The 20,809-nt window shown below is 41.4% G+C and overlaps 1 protein-coding gene across 7 annotated transcripts in view; it reads left to right on the forward strand.

Moving 5' to 3' along the window:
* Positions 1-20,809, forward strand: part of samd4a (sterile alpha motif domain containing 4A) — a 195,265-nt gene that overhangs the window by 169,504 nt on the left and 4,952 nt on the right. For all 7 annotated transcript variants that reach the window (XM_080202731.1, XM_080202729.1, XM_080202736.1 and 4 more), the window contains 3 exons: positions 12,442-12,643; positions 13,185-13,311; positions 17,024-17,107. In XM_080202731.1, coding sequence (XP_080058857.1) covers positions 12,442-12,643; positions 13,185-13,311; positions 17,024-17,107 — 413 coding nt within the window. The remainder of the gene's footprint in view (positions 1-12,441; positions 12,644-13,184; positions 13,312-17,023; positions 17,108-20,809) is intronic.

Here is a 20,809-nt window from a genome sequence, read left to right on the forward strand (position 1 = left end):
TGCTGATTTTTTTTTAACATTAGACTGATAAAATCTCACTTAAAAACTTCAGGTGTTTCACTTAAAGATGGGAATAAGCCAGAAATCTAAACAGTCAAAATTTATTTTTTTGTGAAATTATTGATTAATGAAGAGAAACTCAAATGTTTGGAGCAAAGCTGTATTTAAATGTCATACCATTGATTAATTTTATAGTAATTACAATTCCGTAATTCTGAAAGTTATTCACTGGATGGGCCAGTCAAGGTCATGTAAAGCAAATCGCTCATTCACTCTAAAGAAGTCAATAGTAATCAAAACGCAGTGTCTGCACACTTTTGTACTTTTTTTTTCACTTCTGTCTCCAGCATATTTTCATTAGCCAACAGAGACGAGCAGTGAATATCAATCGCGAAGCAATGAATAATAACACCTAACTAACAATGGTTTTAGACATGAGTGTTTTGTCTTCCTTCCCAATCATTCCATTGACAATCCAGCAAATTCCAGAAGGAAGCCTGAGACAAGAAGATTTGAATGTAAAACTCCTGTGAATCAACTTTCTAACATTGTGACAACAAGGTCCCAAGACCTTGCTTGTTTTCATGGACTTGTGGCTTTATTGAATGTCAGTGTGTTTATAAATGTAAACCAAGAAATGCAAAATACTCAATGTAATATATCAAATATGTATTTTGCTTGTGCAATCATGGAGAAGAGGTTTGGTGATGTGATTTACATTGGCACAAGCTGTTTTCTGCCGAGTCAATTGACACAAAAGAACCATACACCATTACAGCACAGAAACAGGCCTTTTGGCCCTTCTGGCTGTGCCGAACCATTTTTCTGCCTAGTCTCACTGACCTGCACCTGGACCATATCCCTCCACACTCCTCTAATCCATGTACCTGTCCAAGTTTTTCTTAAATGTTAAAAGTGAGCCCGCATTTACCAATTCATCTGGCAGCTCATTCCACATTCCCACCACTCTGTGAAGAAGCCCCCCTAATATTCCCTTTAAACTTTTCCCCCTTCACCCTTAACCTAGGTCCTCTAGTTTTTTTTCTCCTCTAGCCTCAGTGGAAAAAGCCTGCTTGCATTCACTCTATCTATACCCATCATAATTTTATACACCTTTATCAAATCTCCCTCATTCTTCTACGCTCCAGGGAATAAAGTCCTACCCTATTCAACCTTTCTCTGTAACTCAGTTTCTCAAGTCCTGGCAACATCCTTGTAAACCTTCTCTGCACTCTTTCGATCTTATTAATATCCTTCCTGTAATTAGGTGACCAAAACTGCGCACAATACTCTAAATTCAGCCTCGCCAATGTCTTATACAACTTCACCATAATATTCCAACTCTTATACTCAATATTTTGATTTATAAAGGCCAATGTTCAGGAAGAGGAGTAGAGACCATCCTGGGAATTATAGACTGGTGAGCCTTACTTCTGTTGTGGGCAAAGTTTTGGAAAGGATTATGAGAGATAGGATTTATAATCATCTGGAGAGAAATAATTTGATGAGGGATAGTCTACACGGTTTTGTGAAGGGTAGGTCGTGCCTCACAAACCTTATCGAGTTCTTTGAAAAGGTGCCCAAAGAGGTGGATACGGGTAAAGCAGTTGACGTGGTGTATATGGATTTTAGCAAAGCGTCTGATAAGGCTCCCCATGGTAAGCTACTGCAGAAAATATGGATGCATGGGATTGAGGGTGATTTAGCAGTTTGGATCAGGAATTGGCTAGCTGATAGAAGACAGAGGGTGGTGGTTGATGGGAAATATTCAACCTGGAGTTTAGTTACTAGTAGTGTACCACAGGGATCTGTTTTGGGGCCACTGCTGTTCCTCATTTTTATAAATGACCTAGATGAGGCTGTAGAAGGATAGGTTAGTAAATTTGCAGACAACACTAAAGTCGGAAGAGTTGTAGACTGTGAGGATGGATGTTACAGTTTGCAGAGGGACATAGATAAGCTGCAGAGCTGGGCTGAGAGGTGGCAAATGGAGTTTAATGCAGAAAAGTGTGAGGTGATTCACTTTGGAAAGAGTAACAGGATTACAGAATATAGGGCTAATGGAAGGACTCTTGGTAGTGTCAGCGAGCAGAGAGATCTTGGTGTACATGTGCATAGATCCCTGAAAGTTGGCACCCAGGTTGATCAGGTTGTTAAGAAGGCGTACAGTGTATTAGCTTTTATTGGTAGAGGGATTGAATTTCGGAGTCGTGAGATCATGGTGCAACTGTACAAAACTCTGGTGCGGCCGCACTTGGAGTATTGCGTACAGTTCTGGTCGCCGCATTATAAGAAAGATGTGGAAGCATTGGAAAGGGTGCAGAGGAGGTTTACCAGGATGTTGCCTGGTATGGTGGGAAGGTCTTATGAGGAAAGGCTAAGGGACTTGAAGTTGTTTTCATTAGAGAGAAGAAGGTTAAGAGGTGACTTAATTGAGGCATACAAGATGATCAGAGGATTAGATGGGGTGGACAGTGAGAGCCTTTTTCCTCAGATGGTGATGGCTAACACGAGGGGACATAGCTTTAAATTGAGGGGTGATAATTATAGGACGGTTGTCAGAGGCAGGTTCTTTACTCAGAGGGTAGCAAGGGCGTGGAATGCCCTGCCTGCAGCAGTTGTGGACTCGCCAACTTTAAGGGCATTCAAATGGTCATTGGATAGGCATATGGATAATATTGGAATAGTTTAGGTTAGAGGGTCATTAAATTGGTTCCACTGGTCAGCGCAACATCGAGGGCCGAAGGGCCTGTACTGCGCTGTAATGTTCTAAGTTCTATGTACCAAAAGCACTCTTTACAACCCTGTCTACCTGTGACGCCACTTTTAGGGAATTATGAATCTGTATTCCCAGATATCTCTGTTCTACTGCATTCTTCAGCATCCTACCATTTACCTTGTATGTTCTACCTTGGTTTGTCCTTCCAAAGTGCAATACTTATCTGCATTAAACTGCCATTTTTCAGCCCATTTTTCTAGTTGGTCCAAATCCCTCTGCAAGCTTTGAAAATCTTCCTCACTGTCCACTACACCTCCAATCTTTGTATCATCAGCAAATTTGCTGATCAATTTATCACATTATCATTCAGATCAATGATATAGATGACAAACAACAATGGACCCAATGCTGATCCCTGTGGCACACCACTCGTCACAGGCCTCCACTCAGAAGCACTCCTCCACTACCACACTCTGGCTTCTTCCATTGAGCCAATGTCTAATCCAATTTACTACCTCTCCATGTATACCTGGCGATTGAACCTTCCTGACTAACCTACCATGTAGGACCTTATCAAAGGCCTTACTGAAGTCCATGTAGACAACATCCACTTCCTTCCCTTCATCCACTTTCCTGGCAACCTCCTTGAAAAACTCTTAATAGATTGGTTAAACATTACCTACCACGCAGAAAGCCATGTTGATTCTCCCTAATAAGTCCCTGTCCATCCAAATATTTGTAGATTCTATCTCTTAGTACTCCTTCCAATAATTTACCTATTACTGACGTCAAATTTACTGGCCTATAATTTCCCGGATTACTGTTTGAGCCTTTTTTAAACAACGGAACAACATGAGCTATCCTCCAATCATCCAGCACCTCACCCATGGATACCGACATTTTAAATATATCTGCCAGGGCCCCTGCAATTTCAACACTAGTCTCCTTCAAGGTCCAAGCTCCTGTCCGGTCCTGGGGAATTATCTACTCTGATTTGCCTCAAGACACCAAGCACCTCTTCCCCTTTATCTGTACAGGTTCCATGACCTCCCTACTTGTTTGCCTTATTTCCATAGACTCCATGCCAGTTTCCTTAGTAAATACGGATGCAAAAAACCCATTTAATATCTCCCAATTTCTTTTGGTTCCATACATAGCCAACCGCTCTGATCTTCAAGAGGACCAATTTTATCCCTTACTATCCTTTTGCTCTTAATATACCTTTAGAAGCTCTTAGGATTATCCTTCACCTTGACTGTCAAAGCAACCTCGTGTCTTCTTTTAGCCCTCCTGATTTCTTTCTTAAGTAGTTTCTTGCACTTTTTACACCCCTCAAGCATCTTATTTGCTCCCTGTTGCTTATACATGGCATACATCTCTCTCTCCTTTATCAGAGTTCCAATATCTTTCGAGAACCAAGGTTCCTTATTCTTATTCGCTTTGCCTCTAATCCTGACAGGAACATACAAACTCTGCACTCTCAAAATTTTTCCTTTGAAGGCCTCCCACTTAACAATCACATCCTTGCCAGAGAACAGCCTGTCCCAATCCACGCTTTTTAGCTCCTTTCTCATTTCTTCAAATTTGCCCTTTTTCCAGTTTAGAACCTCAACCCAAGGACCAGATCTATCTTTATCCATGATCAAGTTGAAACTAATGGCGTTATGATCACTGGAACCAAAGTGTTCCCCTACACACACTTCTGTCCTAACTCATTTCCTAATAGGAGATCTAATATTGCATCCTCTCAATATATTGATTTAGAAAATTTTCCTGAACACATTTTACAAACTCTAACCCATCTAGACCTTTAACAGTATGAGAATCCCAATCTCTATATGTGGAAAATTAAAATCCCCTACTAACACAACTTTGTTTCCTGCAGTTGTCTGCTATCTCTCTGCAGATTTGCTCCTCCAACTTTCACTGACTATCGGGTGGTCTATAATACAACCCCGTTAATGTGATCACACTTCTCCTGTTTCTCAGCTCCACCCATATAGCCTCAGTAGACAAGCCCTCTAATCTGTCTTGCCTGAGCATTGCTGTAACATTTTACCCGACTAGCAATGCCACACCCCCTTCATCCTTCTGCCTTTATTGCATCTGAAACTTCGTAAACCTGGAATGTTGACCTGCCAGTCCTCTCCCTCCTGTAGCCAAGTTTCACTAATGGCTATAATGTTATAATTCCACGTGTTAATCCATGCCATCAGCTCATCTGCCTTCCCCACAATACCCCTTTCATTGAAATAGACACACATCAGAAGATTATTACCACTAAGCACAACCCTTCTATTTGTGATTTTGCATGAACTATTAATATCATTTATTTTCACCCCCACTCCACTATCTGCTCTGGCATTCTGCTTCTTATCCCCTTGCAAATCTAGTTTAAATCCCCCCCAGCAACACTAGCAAACCTCCCTGCAAGTATATTGGTCCCCTTGTAGTTCAGGTGTAATCCGTCTCTCTTTTACAGGTCCCATTTGCCCCAGAACAGGTCCCAATGATCTAGAAATATGAAACCCTGCCCCCTATACCAGTTCCTCAGCCACGTGTCCATCCACCCAAGCATCCTACTCTTACTCTCACTGGCATGTGGCACAGGTAGCAATCCTGAGATTACTACCCTGGGGGTCCTGCTTTTTACCTTCCTACCAAGCTCTCTATACTCATTCTTCAGGACCCCCTCACCCTTCCTTCCTACATCATTGGTACCGATGTGTACCATGACGTCTGGCTTATCATCCTCCCACTTCAGAATGTTGTGCACGCGATCAGAGACATCCCTGACCCTGGCACCCATGAGGCAACAAACTATCCAGGAGTCTCTGTCATGACGACAGAACCTCCTGTCTGTACCTCTGACTATCGAGTCCCCTATCACTACCGCTCTCCTCTTCCACCCTCCTTTCTGCACTGCAGAACCAGACTCAGTTCCAGAGATCTAGCTGCCGCAGCTTGTCTCAGGTAGGGCATCCCCCCACAACAGTATCCAAATCGGTATACCTGTTATGGAGGGGAATGGCCACAGGGGAACCCTGCTCTGCCTGCTTTTTCCCCTTCCCTCGCCTGACAGTAACCTGATTACCTGTGTTCTGCGCCTTTAGCGTAATTACCACCCTGAAGCTACTATCTATAAACTGCTCATTCTCCCGTGTGATCCGGAGGTCATCCGCTCCAGTTCCCTAATTCGGTTTGTTAGGAGCTGCAGCTGGACGCACCTCTTGCAGGTGTCGTTGTCAGGGACACCAGAGGTCTCTCTGACTTACAGGATGTGGTAAGACGAGCATTCCAACATCCTGCCCAGCATTCTTTCTACTCTGAAGAAACAGAAAACTTATCGGAACCTACCCTTGTCTCTGCCTGTTCACGCCTCACCGTAGCCTGTTCACACCTTGCCTCTGCCTGTTCATGGAAGGTATAATATATACACAATTTTTTTCCAATTACTGTTTAAAAGAAGGTCACCAGTCAGTATCTTGATTTCAAACCATGAAATTGAAAAATAAATTTGTACGGCACAGCTTTTGAGGTTTCTAGCCTTAAACTCTACATGACAGTCATATGTTTGTGCATTTTCATTGTGTAAATTCCCCTCCAAGTCACTCACTGTCCTGACTTGGAAATATATCGCTGTTCCTTCACAGTGGCTGGGTTAAAATCCTGGAATTCCCTCCCTAACAGCATTGTGGGTCAACCCACAGCACATGGACTTCACCACCACCTTCTCGAGGGCAACTAGGTATGGGCAATAAATGCTGGCCAGCCAGCAGTGCCCATGTCCCACAAAAGAACTTAAACAAGTTCTGTTTCTGTGCAAGTACATAACTATTCTCTTAATTTAATAATTAAAGCTAAACATTGCTTTTCAAAAAATGAAGAAAATTACAGCACATGAACAGGCCCTTCAGCCCTCCAAGCCTGCACTGACCATGCTGCTTAACTTAACTAAAACCCCCTACCCTTCCAGAGACCATATCCTTCTATTCCCATCCTACTCATCTATTTGTCAAGATGTCACTAGTGTATCCACTTCCACTACCTCCCCAGCAGTGAGTTCCAGGCACACAGCACCCTCTGTTAAAAATCTGCCTCATACATCTCCTTTAAACTTTGCCCCTCGCACCTTCAACCTAGTGCCACCTAGTAATTGACTCTTCCACCCTGGTAAAAAGCTTCTGACTATCCGCTCTGTCGATGCCTCACATAACCTTGTAGACTTCTATCAGGCCACTCCTCAACCTCTGTCGTTCCATTGAGAACAAACCAAGTTTCTCCAACCTCTCGTAGCTAATGCCCTCCATACCAGGCAACATCCTAGTAAATCTTTTCTGTACCCCCTCCAAAGCCTCCACATCCTTCTGGTAGTGTGGCGACCGGAATTGAACACTATGGGCCCAGTTTTACCAATCAGAACCTAAGGGCCAGATCAGGGTGTAATATGGATCCAAGCCCGGAATCCTCATTCCAGCGCGGCCATACGCTTCTTGCCGGCTCTGATCCGATCCGTGCTGTGGGCAGGGCTTAGCGTTGCCAGAACAATCGGAGCTCTGAACAGCACGCCTGGGCGCGAAAGTAAAAAAACAGCAGAGAGAGTGGGGTGGGGGGAATGAGCCACAATTGGATCCCCCTAGGAGGTAGGCCCACCCACACCCTCCCACCCCACAATTGGATCCCTCCTGGGAGGCAGGACCTCCTGGGCGGAGCACACCCCCAAACTACCTTGATCACTGCTCTCCCTCCACCATCCTTCTGTCCTGCAGTCCTTCGAGAGCCTGCAGCACCTTCCTGGCCTCCTGCTGGCATCTGCCGGAGGAGGGGGGGGGCAGGGTCAGGTGGATCTCTGGTTGGGGGGGTGGGGTGGTGGAGGATGGACTTGGGAGAAGCTCGCAAACTGAAAATAAGGAAGCATCTTCTTTGTGCTGCCTAATTATCTATGGGGAAGGTAATTAAACTACAGTGTCCTAATGAGCAATTAGTGACCTGTATGTCCCTGCAGCCATGAGCCAGGTGCTCAGATGTTCAAAAATTTGGGAAAATATTCCAGAATATGGCAGGGGGAATACATATTTTGAAATATTTTCCCAAATTTTTGATGTCAGGTTTTTAGTTCCTGCGATTATAATTTTGACATTATCTTCCAAAGGGAATTCCTCTAATTTTGTGCAATGTTCAAATGAAAACAAGATGAAACAAAGGATCCAAGACTGCTCCAGAGGCAGATTAGCTGCACCCAACGTTGCCCATGCAAATCACGTTCATAAGTAGGGGCATATCTGCCATGGAATGTGAGAGAAGAGTTGCCAATACAAACTTCTTTTCACTATGGTTGATTTCCCAGATCTAGTAATCTCCTTGAACCTTATTTCCAACCAAGTTCCACCACGGGGGCAGATCTTCCAAGTTCACCACATGACTCTGAAGTTTAATTACCTTTCCTATAGATAATCAGGCAGCACAAAGAAGATGCAACATTATTTTCAGTTTACGACATTCTCCCAAGGTCATCCAAACACCGCACCACACCACCACCCCCAACCAGAGTTCCATCTGAGCCCGCCCCTCTCCTCCAGTGGACACCAGCAGAAGGCCAGGAAGGTGCTGCAGGCTCTCAGAGGACTGCAGGTTGGAAGGATGATGAAGGGAGAGCAGCGATTGAGGTAGATTAGGGTTGTGCTCTGCCAAAGGGGCCCCCTTCCCAGGGGGGTGGTTCTTCCAAGGGGGTCCTGCCTCCCAGGGAGGTCTGATCTGGAGAGGGTGGGTCTGCCGAGGGGGGCCTGCCTCCCGGGTGGGCGGGGGGGCAATGTTCGAGGAGGATGAGCTTTGGACTTTCCCCTGCAGAATAAAAATCGCCTTCAGATTTTTATTGTGCACGTTGCTTACAGCGTGGATCCAGAACGGATCCGAAGACGGTAAAGTGGGATTTGGTGGTAGAGTTGGGCGCGCAGTTCGTTAAGTCGATTTAAATACATGCTAATACATTTAAATCGTCGGGCTGCCCGATTCGGGCGTGGACCGAACTCGTGCCCAAATTGGGTGCTGGTAAAGTCGTGATCTGCTCGGATTCAGGTGCAGATTGCGTTAAAGGCTCGACACCACCTGAATTTACCGTGATTTCGGGCATGAATATTTGATAAAATCGGGCCCTATATTTCAAGTGTAGCCTAACTAAGGTTCTATAAAACTGTAACATGACTTGCCAATTTTTAAACACAATGCTATATGCCTTCTTGATTACCTTCTCCATCTGCATTGCCATTTTCAGTGACCTGTGTACCTGTACACCCAGAAAAACTGCAGCAGGCGACAGTGAAGAGGGACCTCGGGGTCCTTGTGCATGAGTCGCAAAAACCCAGCCTGCAGGTGCAGCAGGTGGTCAGGAAAGCGAATGGGATGCTGGCCTTCATAGCGAGGGGGATTGAATATAAAAGTAGGGAGGTCTTGCTGCGGCTGTACAGGGCATTGGTGAGGCCGCAGCTGGAGTACTGTGTGCAGTTTTGGTCGCCGTACTTATGCAAGGATGTTTTGGCCTTGGAGGGAGTGCAGAGGAGGTTTACTAGGCTGATACCGGAGTTGAGGGGATTGAGCTATGAGGAGAGGCTGAATAAACTAGGCTTGTACTCGTTAGAGTTTAGAAGAATGAGGGGAGATCTCATTGAGACGTATAAGATGATGAATGGGATGGATAGGATAGAGGTGGAGAGACTCTTCCCGCTCAAAGGACAGTAGGACTAGGGGGCACAGCCTCAAGATAAAGGGGGGGTGGTTTAGAACGGGGTTGAGGAGGAACTTCTTCACTCAAAGGGTGGTGAATTTCTGGAATTCTCTGCCTGTTGAGGTGGTGGAGGCTGCCTCGCTAAATATTTTTAAGACATGGGTTGATGGGCTTTTGATAAGCGAGGGGATTAAGGGTTATGGGGAGAGGGCGGGAATGTGGAACTGAGCCATGACAGATCAGCCATGATCTTATTGAATGGCGGGGCAGGCTCGAAGGGCTAGATGGCCTACTCCTGCTCCTATTTCTTATGTTCTTATGTTCTATCAATTTTCTTAAGAGTTCTGCCATTTACTGTATATTTCCTACCTGTATTAGACCTTACAAAATGCATTACCTCACATTTGTCCAGATTAAACTCCATCCATCATCTCTCCGCCAAGTCTCCAACTCATCTATATCCTGCTGTATCCTCTGATGGTCCTCATTGCTTTTTGCAAGTCCACCAACCTTTGTGTCATCCACAAATTTACTAATCAAACCAGTTACACTGTTCACCAAATCATTTATTTATTTATATATGCATGTATACATAAAAATAAATATACATATTACAAGCAGCAACAGTCCTAGCACTGATCCCTAAAGAATGCCATTTGTCATAGCCCTCCATTCAGAAATGCACCCCTCCACTGCTACCTTTTGTCGTCTTTGACCAAGCCAGTTTTGTATCTACCTTTACCAGGTCACCTCTGATCCCATGCGACTTCACCTTCTGCACCAGTCTACCATGAGGCATCTTGTCAAAGGCCGTACTGAAGTCCATGCAGACAACATCCACTGCCCCTACCCTCATCAATCATCTTTGTCACTTCCTCAAAAAACTTGATCGAGTTTGTGAGACATGAACTCCCCTTCACAAAACCATGTTGCCTCTCATTAATACGTCTACCTATTCCCAAGTGGAAATAAATCTTGTCTTGTAGAATCCTGTCCAATAATTTCCCTATCACTGATGTAAGGCTTACCAGCCTCTAATTACCTGGACTATTCTTGCTACCTGCCCTAAACAAAGGATCAACATTAGCTATTCTCCAATTCTCTGGGACCTCCCCAGTAGCCGCTAAGGATACAAAGATTTCTCTCAAGGCGACAGCAATTTCTTCCCTTGCGCCTCTCAGTATTCTGATTCAAACTATCTACACACACTTTCCAGACTCATCATCCACCAAGCCCTTCTCTTTGGTGAATACTGATGCAAAGTACTCATTTAATACCTTGCCCATTTCCTCTGGCTCCATGCAGAGATTCCCTCCTTTGTCCTTGAGTGGGCCAACCCTCTCCCTGGCTACCCTCTTGCTCTTTATATAAGTGTAAAAAGCCTTGGGATTTTCCTTAATCCTGCTGGCCAATGCTTATTCGTGACCCCTTTTAGTCCTTTATTTTCTTTGCCTCTTGATGATTAATTGCAAAATAAGTTCACTTTCATTAGTGGGTTTGATAATTACTTGGCAATTGCAACATGCAAGCAGGCCATCTGACCCAATGAGCCTGACTTTCACAAAAGCAGTGATGCAAATGAAATTATTCCCATTGACAGAAGGATTGAGAATTAGAGGGTGTCAGTTTAAGATGATTGACAGAAGAAGCCATAGCGATATGAGGAAAGAACTTTTACACAACGAGTGATTAGGATCTGGAATGCCAGGGAATAAGGCCAGCTGTGTTGCTCTTGCAGAGAGCTGGCGCAACTTAAATGGGCCAAGTGGCATCCTCCTTTGATTCTATGATAATGTCACATACAAACCGTGTTCATCTTTTTTCCTAATTCTCCTCCTCTAATTGCTTTAGTAACATTCTAATTGCATCAATTACATCCTCACAAACTTCCGTCTATATAAAAATAACTATCCTGATCTTTGTTCTAAGTCTCTTAGATCGCATCATTCTACACAATCAATCGCTGCAGTCAGATTCTATCTATTCTGTCCCATACCCCAAATTCTAAACATTTGTATCAAATCACCCCAAAATCATGATTGTTCCAATGGAAACAGCCCTATTTTTTTCAAGTTCAAATTCTAATTAATCTTTGCCCTATTTTCTCTTAACACCTCACCATTGTTCTTGAAATGTAGAGCTCAAAATTGCACCATTGCGCAAACAGACATTATATTCCATCTGCCACAACTTTGAATTTTTCAACTGCTTATCAATGTCCATTTTCTGTTTCTTTTTCTACTCCAATTTATTTACTATGCCTGTTCCTTTAGCACTTTCTGTAAAATTGGATACCATGCCTCCTTTTATTACAGACGAATAGAAGTGATCCCAGAACACAACACCATGGGGCACTGCTACTCACATCCAACCACTCTGAGAAGCTGCCCTTAACTCTTTACTGTTCATCAAGTTAGCACCTGCAATTTGAAATTTCCACATCCTGCAGAAATGTCGTGGCTGTGTTACCCATTATTGCAAATGTTACATAATAAACTGTATGACTAAAATACTTTAATTTCAGTTAAACTACTGTGCTCCTCTTTCCTCTATTTTCTTTGCTGTCTCTCTTGCCAAATTCTTGTTCATGGAAATACAATTTCATTTGTGTTACCACTTCATTCCCTTTTCCATGTACTTTGGTGTACCTTGTATGTGCAATTTGCTTATTATTTTTGGATTCCAACCAAATTCAATCACAAAATAATTTCAGCAGTTAAATTGACCCAACTAAAGTAGGCTAATATTATGGTCATCTAACACCTGTTAACTGCCAATTGGCTATTTACTGTACAAAGTTAATTTTTTAACATACAGTTAGAGGAAAACAAGACATACAACTAAATTAATATATTTATACCTTCCGTATAAATATATTTCCTTTCGGCACACTACAGGATATCCGTTGGGGCTTTGATAACTGGAGTCAATTTTTGTTATGACAGTTCTTTTTTAAATGTTAAGACTGAATGTTATGTTTACCTATCTATTCTTTACACAGCTGGGGTTTTAGTCAATCCAACTCCTTACCAGCAGCTGGATCTGTGGGTGGAGGAATGGGTAGACGAACTCAACGCCAATTTCAAATGCCCCCTCGCAATATGCCCACAGCTCGTCTGGGTCTTATGGGCCCCAGTGGACTTTTGGGTGCCCCACAGCGTGGTGCTACCAGCAATCCTGCCATATTAAAACAAGGGAGACAGGTTTGTTCAAATCTTTTTGTCGTTTGTATTGCAGTTTAAAAGATATGTAAGTATGCATTCTTGGAAATGTGTTAGTTTAAGTGCAATTTTTGTTTAATGAACAACTTAACCAGGAGTGTTGTATTTTAAATGGGCAGGAAAATAGACTCAACTGCATTTGCCAAATCTGGATTGGAAACATTTCTCAGATTTTCCTGATTTGAGAACTTTGCGGGTTCCTTTTTAAAAAAGACCCAGTGAGAACAGTCTGCAGGCATTTCCTGTTTTTCCTCACTTTGGTGTGTAAAGGTACTGAAACAGGATGATGAAAATATGGAAGAACAAATTCTGCTTCCCGAGAATAGGAGAAGCCAAGAATTTTATGTGCAGACTGAGTTGTACAACAGATGTATTTAGAGGCTGTCGATATAAAACAATGAATGAAATTTGTAAGGATGGTAAGCTTTGGAGTAGATGTAAAATGTGCAACAAATTGTAAATGCCCTACCTTAGAGATAGTATATTTTAAAATTATTTTGATAAATGCTTTGTATTTCCGCAGAACCTATGGTTTGCTAACCCTGGAGGAAGTAACAGTATGCCAAGTCGAACCCATAGTTCAGTACAGCGCACCCGCTCATTGCCTGTACACACATCACCACAAACTATGCTGATGTTCCAGCAGCAAGGTGAGTAGGAGAAGCTTAAGCAGATGCCTGTCTATACATGGATACAAATTAACATCAACATTTACAAATACTTGGAAAATGTTGAGCCTCAGTTGTCACAATGAATTCCATTCCTCTTGACTTATAAGAAGTCCTCCTCTCACTCCACCCCATGTAGCCAACATTTAGGGTGGTTGGTTGGCTGAAGTCCAGAGTATGCAAACTCTAGTCTATTACAGCTTGAACAAAACTTTTTGACGCTAGTCAGATTACTGGATTGATTAAATCATGGACATCAGTGGTGGTATTTGTCCCTATGAACAACAGGTTGACTATACTAGATCTTTACTTAGCTTTCTACCATAGGCTTTATGTTACAGCTAGAATTCTATTGCATTAATGCAACTGCAACAAACCTTTCTATTTTTAAATAGTGTAGCATAACAGATGCATCATGAAAGATATTCAGCTGATAAGTATTGATTAAGTTCTCTGTATTCTGATACAATTGTATGAAATTGGAGCAGAAATAAGCTATTCAGCCCCTCGAGCCTGCTGCACCATTCAGTAGGGTCATGACTGATATGCTTGTGTTGAATTCCACATCTATCCCTGATAATCTTTGATTCCCTTGCTTAACAAGATTCTCTGTACCTCCACCTTAAAAACATTCAATGACCCCGCTTCCATCACCTTATGAAGCAGAGTATTCCAAAGTTGCACAATCTTCTGAGAAAAATCTTCCATGTCTCTGTCCTATAAGGGCAACCCCTAATTTTAAAACAGTGCCCCATAGTTTTGGACTCACCCACAGGAGGAAACATCCTTTAAATGTTCATCTTGTCAATACCAGGTACTTGTGTTACTCCTTACTCTTCTAAACTCTAATGGAAACAAGCTCAGCCTTTCCATCTACACTCCTAAGATTCCTACTCATTCCAGGTATCAATCTACTAAACCTTCTCTGAACTGCCTCCAATGCATTACATCCTTCCTTAAATAAGGAGAATGAAAATGCACACAGTATTCGAGAAGCAGTTTCACCAATCCCCACTAACTGAAGCATTGTCAATTCCACTTGTAATAAAGGATAGCATTTTATTAACCACCTTGATAATGTGCTGCACCTGCATACTAACTTTTTTGTAGCTCATGCACAAGAACACGCAAATCCTTCTGCACCATGGCATTTTGCAGTCTTTCTTCATTTAAGTAATATTCTTGACTTTTAATTCTTCCTAACAAAATGAACAACTTCAAGCTTTCCCACATTATTCTCCCAACTGCCAGATCTTTGTCCACTCATTCAACCTGTTTGTATTCATGCAAATTTAGCTACCATGCCTTTTGCTCCCCTCATCTTACATTGATGTAAATTTTAAAAAGTTGAGGTTTCAGCATCCTACCATAATCAGACAAAGACTCATTCATACTTACTCTGTTTAGTGCTAGCCAGCCAATTTTCAATCCAGGCTAATATGCTACTCCTTACACCATGAACTTAATGCCAATGCATCTACTATCTCATTGGCCACCTCTTTTAAGACCTTAGGATGACCCGGCGACTTGTCAGCCCAAAGCTCTATCATTTTGCTCAGTACTGCTCCCCTAGTGATGGTAATATTACCATGTTTCTCTTTCCCCTCCACCTCATGATTTACAGTTATTGCTGGAATGTTTATTACATCCTCTTTAACGAATACAGAAGCACAGAATTGTTACGATGCAGAAAGAGACCATTTGGTCCATCATGTCTGCACTGGCTGTCCAAATGAGCATCATGACTTAGTGCCATTATCCTGCCTTTCCCCATATTCCTGCACATTGTTTCTATTGAAATAATGGTCTGATGCCCTCTTGAATGTCTTGATTGAACCTGCCTCCAGACAGCCTATTCCAGACCCAAACCACTTGTGTGAAAAGTTTTTTCTCGCATCACGTTTGCTGTTTTTGATGATCACTTTAAGTGAGTGCCCTCACACTCTTGATTCTTTCACAAGCAGGAACAATAATTCCCTATCTACTCTGTCTAACCCCCCTCATGATATTGAGATTTGATAGCGATATTCCTCTCTAAGCAGGACATTCCTAAACACTCCAATCTGTCCTCATAACTAAAGATTCTCATCTCGGGAACCATTCCTGTAAACCTCTTCTGCACTGTCTCTCTCCAATGCATTCAAATCATTCCAATAGTGTGCGATTTTAAATAGCAAACGTAAGATGATACCAGCTTAACCACACCAAAAGTTAACAAAAAATGTTTGAAGAATTAGAAACATTTCTAACTTCTAGATAGCTATTATTTTCTGACTGAGGCCAACCAACATCACCATCACCACCACCACCACTACCACACATAAAAGAGGATTCACCGCATCCCCCTTCTCCTCGTCTCTTGCTCCAGACTGAACACACACTTTTCTTCCCACCCTGGAGGCCCAGCCAACAAACAGATCCTCCACCACAGCCCCGGGACGCAACATCTGCCAGCCCTGCAGGCCTGACCTGACTCACCCTCAAACCTCTGCACCTCTGACGTTCTCATGCTCCTCAGCATCTCCCCTTTTTTTCGTGTTCCCCTCACTCCCAGCCTGATTCAGAAGGTCAGGCGAGGCAGGCTGGAATAAAAAATACCCAGAAATTGGGCATAGAGCCGCAATCCAAAGCTGGTTGCCATGCCGAGGAAGTTCAGACTTCAACTGTTCTTTATTTCAGATTGGAGTAATGCATCAATCTTCCACCGTGATGTCATATCCCTCCTTGTATAATTTGGTGGTTTGCTGGTTACTGCACTGTAGGCTGCATTACATGCTAGCAGTATGAAATTGCCAGTGGTACCAGATTTGCAATGAGTTGTCTTCCAAATGAGGGGAGGTGGCAGCATAGTGCTTTTTCACTAAACAAGTAATCAGAAACCCAGGTTAATGCTTTGGAGCCTTGTGTTCAAGTCCCACCATGTTAGACGGTGAAATTTGAATTCAATAAAAACCTGGAATTAAAAGCGTAAAGATGACCATGAAACCATTGCTGATTGTAATAACAGCCCATTTGGTTCACTAATGTCCTTTAAGGAAGGAAATCTTGCTTGTTCTGACCTACAGGTGACTTCAGACCCACAAAGGGTCTTAAAATGCCCTCAAAGATGGGCAATAAATGCTGGCACAGCCAGCAATGTCCATGTCCCAATAACATTCTTTTAATATTTACATTTTGTTAGTTTTTTCTACTGAGTTAAATTTAGCGCCCGGTTAATTTTTGTTAGGGAACGAGTAAAAGACCGTCAGATCCTTAGATGCAAATCAAATGTTTCCATTCAATCGGCGATCAAAGAAAATACATCACCAGCTCCTTATACTCGCAGGCATCTTGATCACCTTCCCCTTTACTTCTTGGGGGGGAATTAATTATGTCCTTTCGCAAAGCCAGATTGTAGGTCAACTCCTCACAGTAACAACGTGCAACATGTTTATTCCATTGTATATGTTATATTGGAGTGAGAGGTGGATGTTTTGGAACTTTAATGCCCACTGACTATAGTCCCAAGTCACATGTAAAGCCAGATTTCTGATTATGCAAATAATTTGCACCAACCTATAAATGGGTCCCAAATGTATCAGTGTTATTTTTCGTTCCTGACACTCTTGCCCTTTCAACTTAATAATTTGACACTTGTGAATTGTGTGTTAAACATTCACTTTCACTCCTGATAGGTGCACATTTTGCTTTTCAGAGTTCCAAGTGCCGGTGACAGAACCTGATATAAACAACAGACTGGAATCATTGTGTCTCAGTATGACTGAACATGCCCTGGGTGGTAAGTGAAAAGAGAATGTCATGCAAACATGTCAAGAATCAAATGAAGCATCTGTATGATTAGAATGTTCAGGATAGCTTTATATGGAAAAGAATAATATCTTTTTAACTGGTCTCATCCACATTTATGTTGTAAGAAACATTTTAATAAGGCATAGTTTGGCAACTTGTAAAGTTTTCTTTTCACTTGGCTAAATTAATCAAAAAGGAGAATCTGAAATTTCTATCTTCTGAACAATCCACCTATACATCTACTGCATTCTATTTACTTATCTAGTTAATCATTCCAAAACTAATAAATTTGTCAAATGGAACTTGGCTTCAACAGATTGGCCATAGTTGGTGACACATGCATTTCTAAATCCCCGCTTAAGTGTGGTGGATGCATAACAGTATTGATGTAGTACTTTAATTTCATTTTAAATTGATATGCTGACTTGGGTGGACTGAGAAGACGAGAGCTTCATTTGGTTTAGGACGTTATCTGACCCCTTGTTGAGATTAGTGTTCAGCAATCTACTTCTATTGTTTTGTTTAACAGCAATGGTTGATTTAAGTTAATGGATGACAGATAAGCACATCTGCTAATGTACATTATTAAAGTGCACTGTTTTTGCATCTCTTTCATGAGCTATTTTTAAGTGCTACAAAGTGACTTTACATGCAAAAACTCTGCAGCATGATCCTTTGAATTGCAACATATTACATGGGTGAAAATATCTTTAATGGTGCTTAAATGTTATAACCTTATTTCATTTTTGGAGCAATTAATTTGCATGTCTCTGATATACAGGTACATTGATTCAAAATGCACGTTGATCCAGGGTTCGAAGGATTGATCTGGTCAAACAGTATATTCAGTGTCCAAGTTGTTTTCTAATAAGTATTCCCTGACTATTGACACACAACTTTAGTTGGCAGATTTATATATGATTTCATTAATAAAGTGGAAACTGAATGTACTACTTGTAATTAAACCTGTAGATTCACAACAGAGTCCCTGTTTAAAACCATTTATTAGTAATATTTTTGGAAAAACTCAGCCAGTAATGTGGTGTGGTTTGGTATGTAGGACTGCTGTCCATATGTTAAGTCCCAGAATTCTAACAAAGTGAACTGTGTCTGTGTGCCATCTGCTTTGCATGTCTCTTAAATAGCTTATTAGTATAGCAAACCCTGAGGCATTTCCTTAAACATCACTTTCCCAGCAAGGTACAGTGTTGGTTGACTTATGGTAAGATTGTATTTGCAGTCAGTGAAAGCCTCTCCAGGCCGTCATCAACTGAATAGTAAGTTTATATTCTAGGTAGGCAAAAGTTAAGATTTTTGCTTTTACCGAAATAAAATCGGCCTGCATTTGTTCCAACAAAAAATTTTTTTAAACTATTTAATCCATTTTTTGTTTTGTTCTTTGTTCTTTATTTGAATTCAAGTTGCTTGATGTCACAGCTAAAACCTATAATATTCAGCATTTTTAGATGCATGTTGTATAGCATTTATTTTTATATTAATTTAAGTGGTTTACATATTTATTGATTTAATTCATCTAGTTCTTCAAATGTTGCCTTCAACTTTCTACTTTAAATTAAAATCCTTTCAAATATTGTGGCAACCACAGAAGTAATTAATTATTTTGTGTGTTTGTTTGATGGTAATATCCAGTGCTGACACATATATAGGTACAATATTACTGTTAGTGTAATAACCCATCAACAGCATGCATTTTGCAGTTGACCATCTCATCCCAAGTTCAAATGTTAATTTTCATTAAAAGGCAAATGTAATGTTCAGTGTACAAAAATTCTGAAATGTTGCTCTAAGTTGCCCAATGGAAATAAATTCTGTGCTAATTTGAAAGCACTAAAAAATCATGTTCAGTGCTTCAAGTGCCTTAAATGATGAATGGATGATGGTGTATTGGTGAATCACAGCATCCTGTGGTAGTATGAAGATTTTTTTTCCAAGTCTGAGGAAAGTTTAATATTTAAAATGAAGGTGGGAAATCTGGAAATTTTAAACACACTTTTAGCTTTAGCCTGTGAAGACTAAAACTCCGGCAATTGAAATAACTTTTACTTCCTTGTATTAGAATTTTATTTCTTGTATTGGATTTTTATTGTTAATTGTGAAAGCTAAATGTATCACAGCTTGAAGTTCTGCAAACAAGCTAGTTTTTCAGCCTAGGAAGGTGGGAGCTGTCAGTTTACGTCACCACTCTTCTTAGCTAAGAGTAGTTCTAGCATCAAGTGAAATCACAGCTGGTTGATTGATTCAAGTTGTATATTTAACCAACCAAGTAGTCTATCAGAGTTGAACAGAATAGGTTTATTTTTGATGATCCTTCTTGACCATAATATTTAAGATAGATAAGAATGGCTTTCAAGTGAGATACTGAGATTTTAGAATTTTGCTATTAGGATTGGAGAGAGGAGAAATTCCCTTTTGAGATGCAGCAGTTGTGGGCACCTTGTGTTTATTACGGAGCATTAGTTTGGATATCCTCAGTATAATGGGGACGTATTGAAGCAGGTTTATTACTTACAAAGTACTGTGAATTTATTGGTGCCAGGATCTTTGTCTGCTGGAGAGAAACTTAATAACCTTTGAATTTCTCATTCTCTCTTCCTGGCTCCTTCATGTAATCTTGCAGATTGACTATGGAATTAAGTTTGTCTTCCATACATCATCATCTAAGAAATTATTCTTCAAATGTTTAAATGCTTGGGACTAGAAATCGACCTGCCTAATTTTTGGGCATTGGGGCCATTACTTACAACCTGCCTGTGTCCATTACAATTAGGGTAGGCAAAACGCAAATTTTGTGTGGCCACAGCAAGTTTGGTGGCTCTGCCACACAAACCCCTGTAACTGTGAAGGTACATGGAGAAGTTTGGTTCCAGCTTGGCAGAGAGGATGGTGCAGAGCTTGCCTACTCTGCAGCCTGCTTCATCTCCCTGTGTGTTATAAACCCAGAGGCATTATGTTCCAAGTGCCTAATTTTATATTTGTATCCTTTAAGAGTATAACTTGTAGTTTAGGAATTTAATTTTTAAATGTAGGGTAAATGAAATCCCTGGTTTGAAAAGCTTGTAAATAGACTAAATGTAATTGCAAATAAAATGTTGGCCTGTGTTTGATTAATAAGATAATGGGAAGTATTGAAATTAAACACTGAACTACCTCTGTGAGCTTCTTGATGGATATGATGTGGAGATGCCAGCGTTGGACTGAGGTAAACACAGTAAGAAGTCTCACAACATCAGGTTAAAGTCCAACAGGTTTATTTGGTAGCACAAGCCACTAGCTTTTGGAGCACTGCTCCTTCAGTGCTCTGAAAGCTAGTAGCTTATGCTACCAAATAAACTTGTTGGACTTTAACCTGGTGTCAAGAGACTTTTCACTACTTGGTGGAGACATGATGTTTACAGCTGATTATTCAAGGTTGTTTACCTGAACTAAGGAAAGGTTTCAGAATTGGAAATAACTTGTTTAAACCTCTGATCTGGGGCATTCCAGGCATGTCACGTTGCCAAAAAGCTAGATTTTAGGAAGGTATTTTTGGATCTGTGTTTTATCTGAATGATTTCTCTGAACAGAAGTGTTCAGTTAAAGCCTCGTAGTAACTTGGAGAAGGCAGATAGAGTCTGCCAGCAGCAGAGGGCTATGGAGAACCAAGAACCAGTGACTTGGAGTCACTGGGCAA

Source organism: Carcharhinus amblyrhynchos, chromosome 14, assembly GCF_965287045.1.
Source record: "Carcharhinus amblyrhynchos chromosome 14, sCarAmb.v2.hapA, whole genome shotgun sequence".
Taxonomy (NCBI): domain Eukaryota; kingdom Metazoa; phylum Chordata; class Chondrichthyes; order Carcharhiniformes; family Carcharhinidae; genus Carcharhinus; species Carcharhinus amblyrhynchos.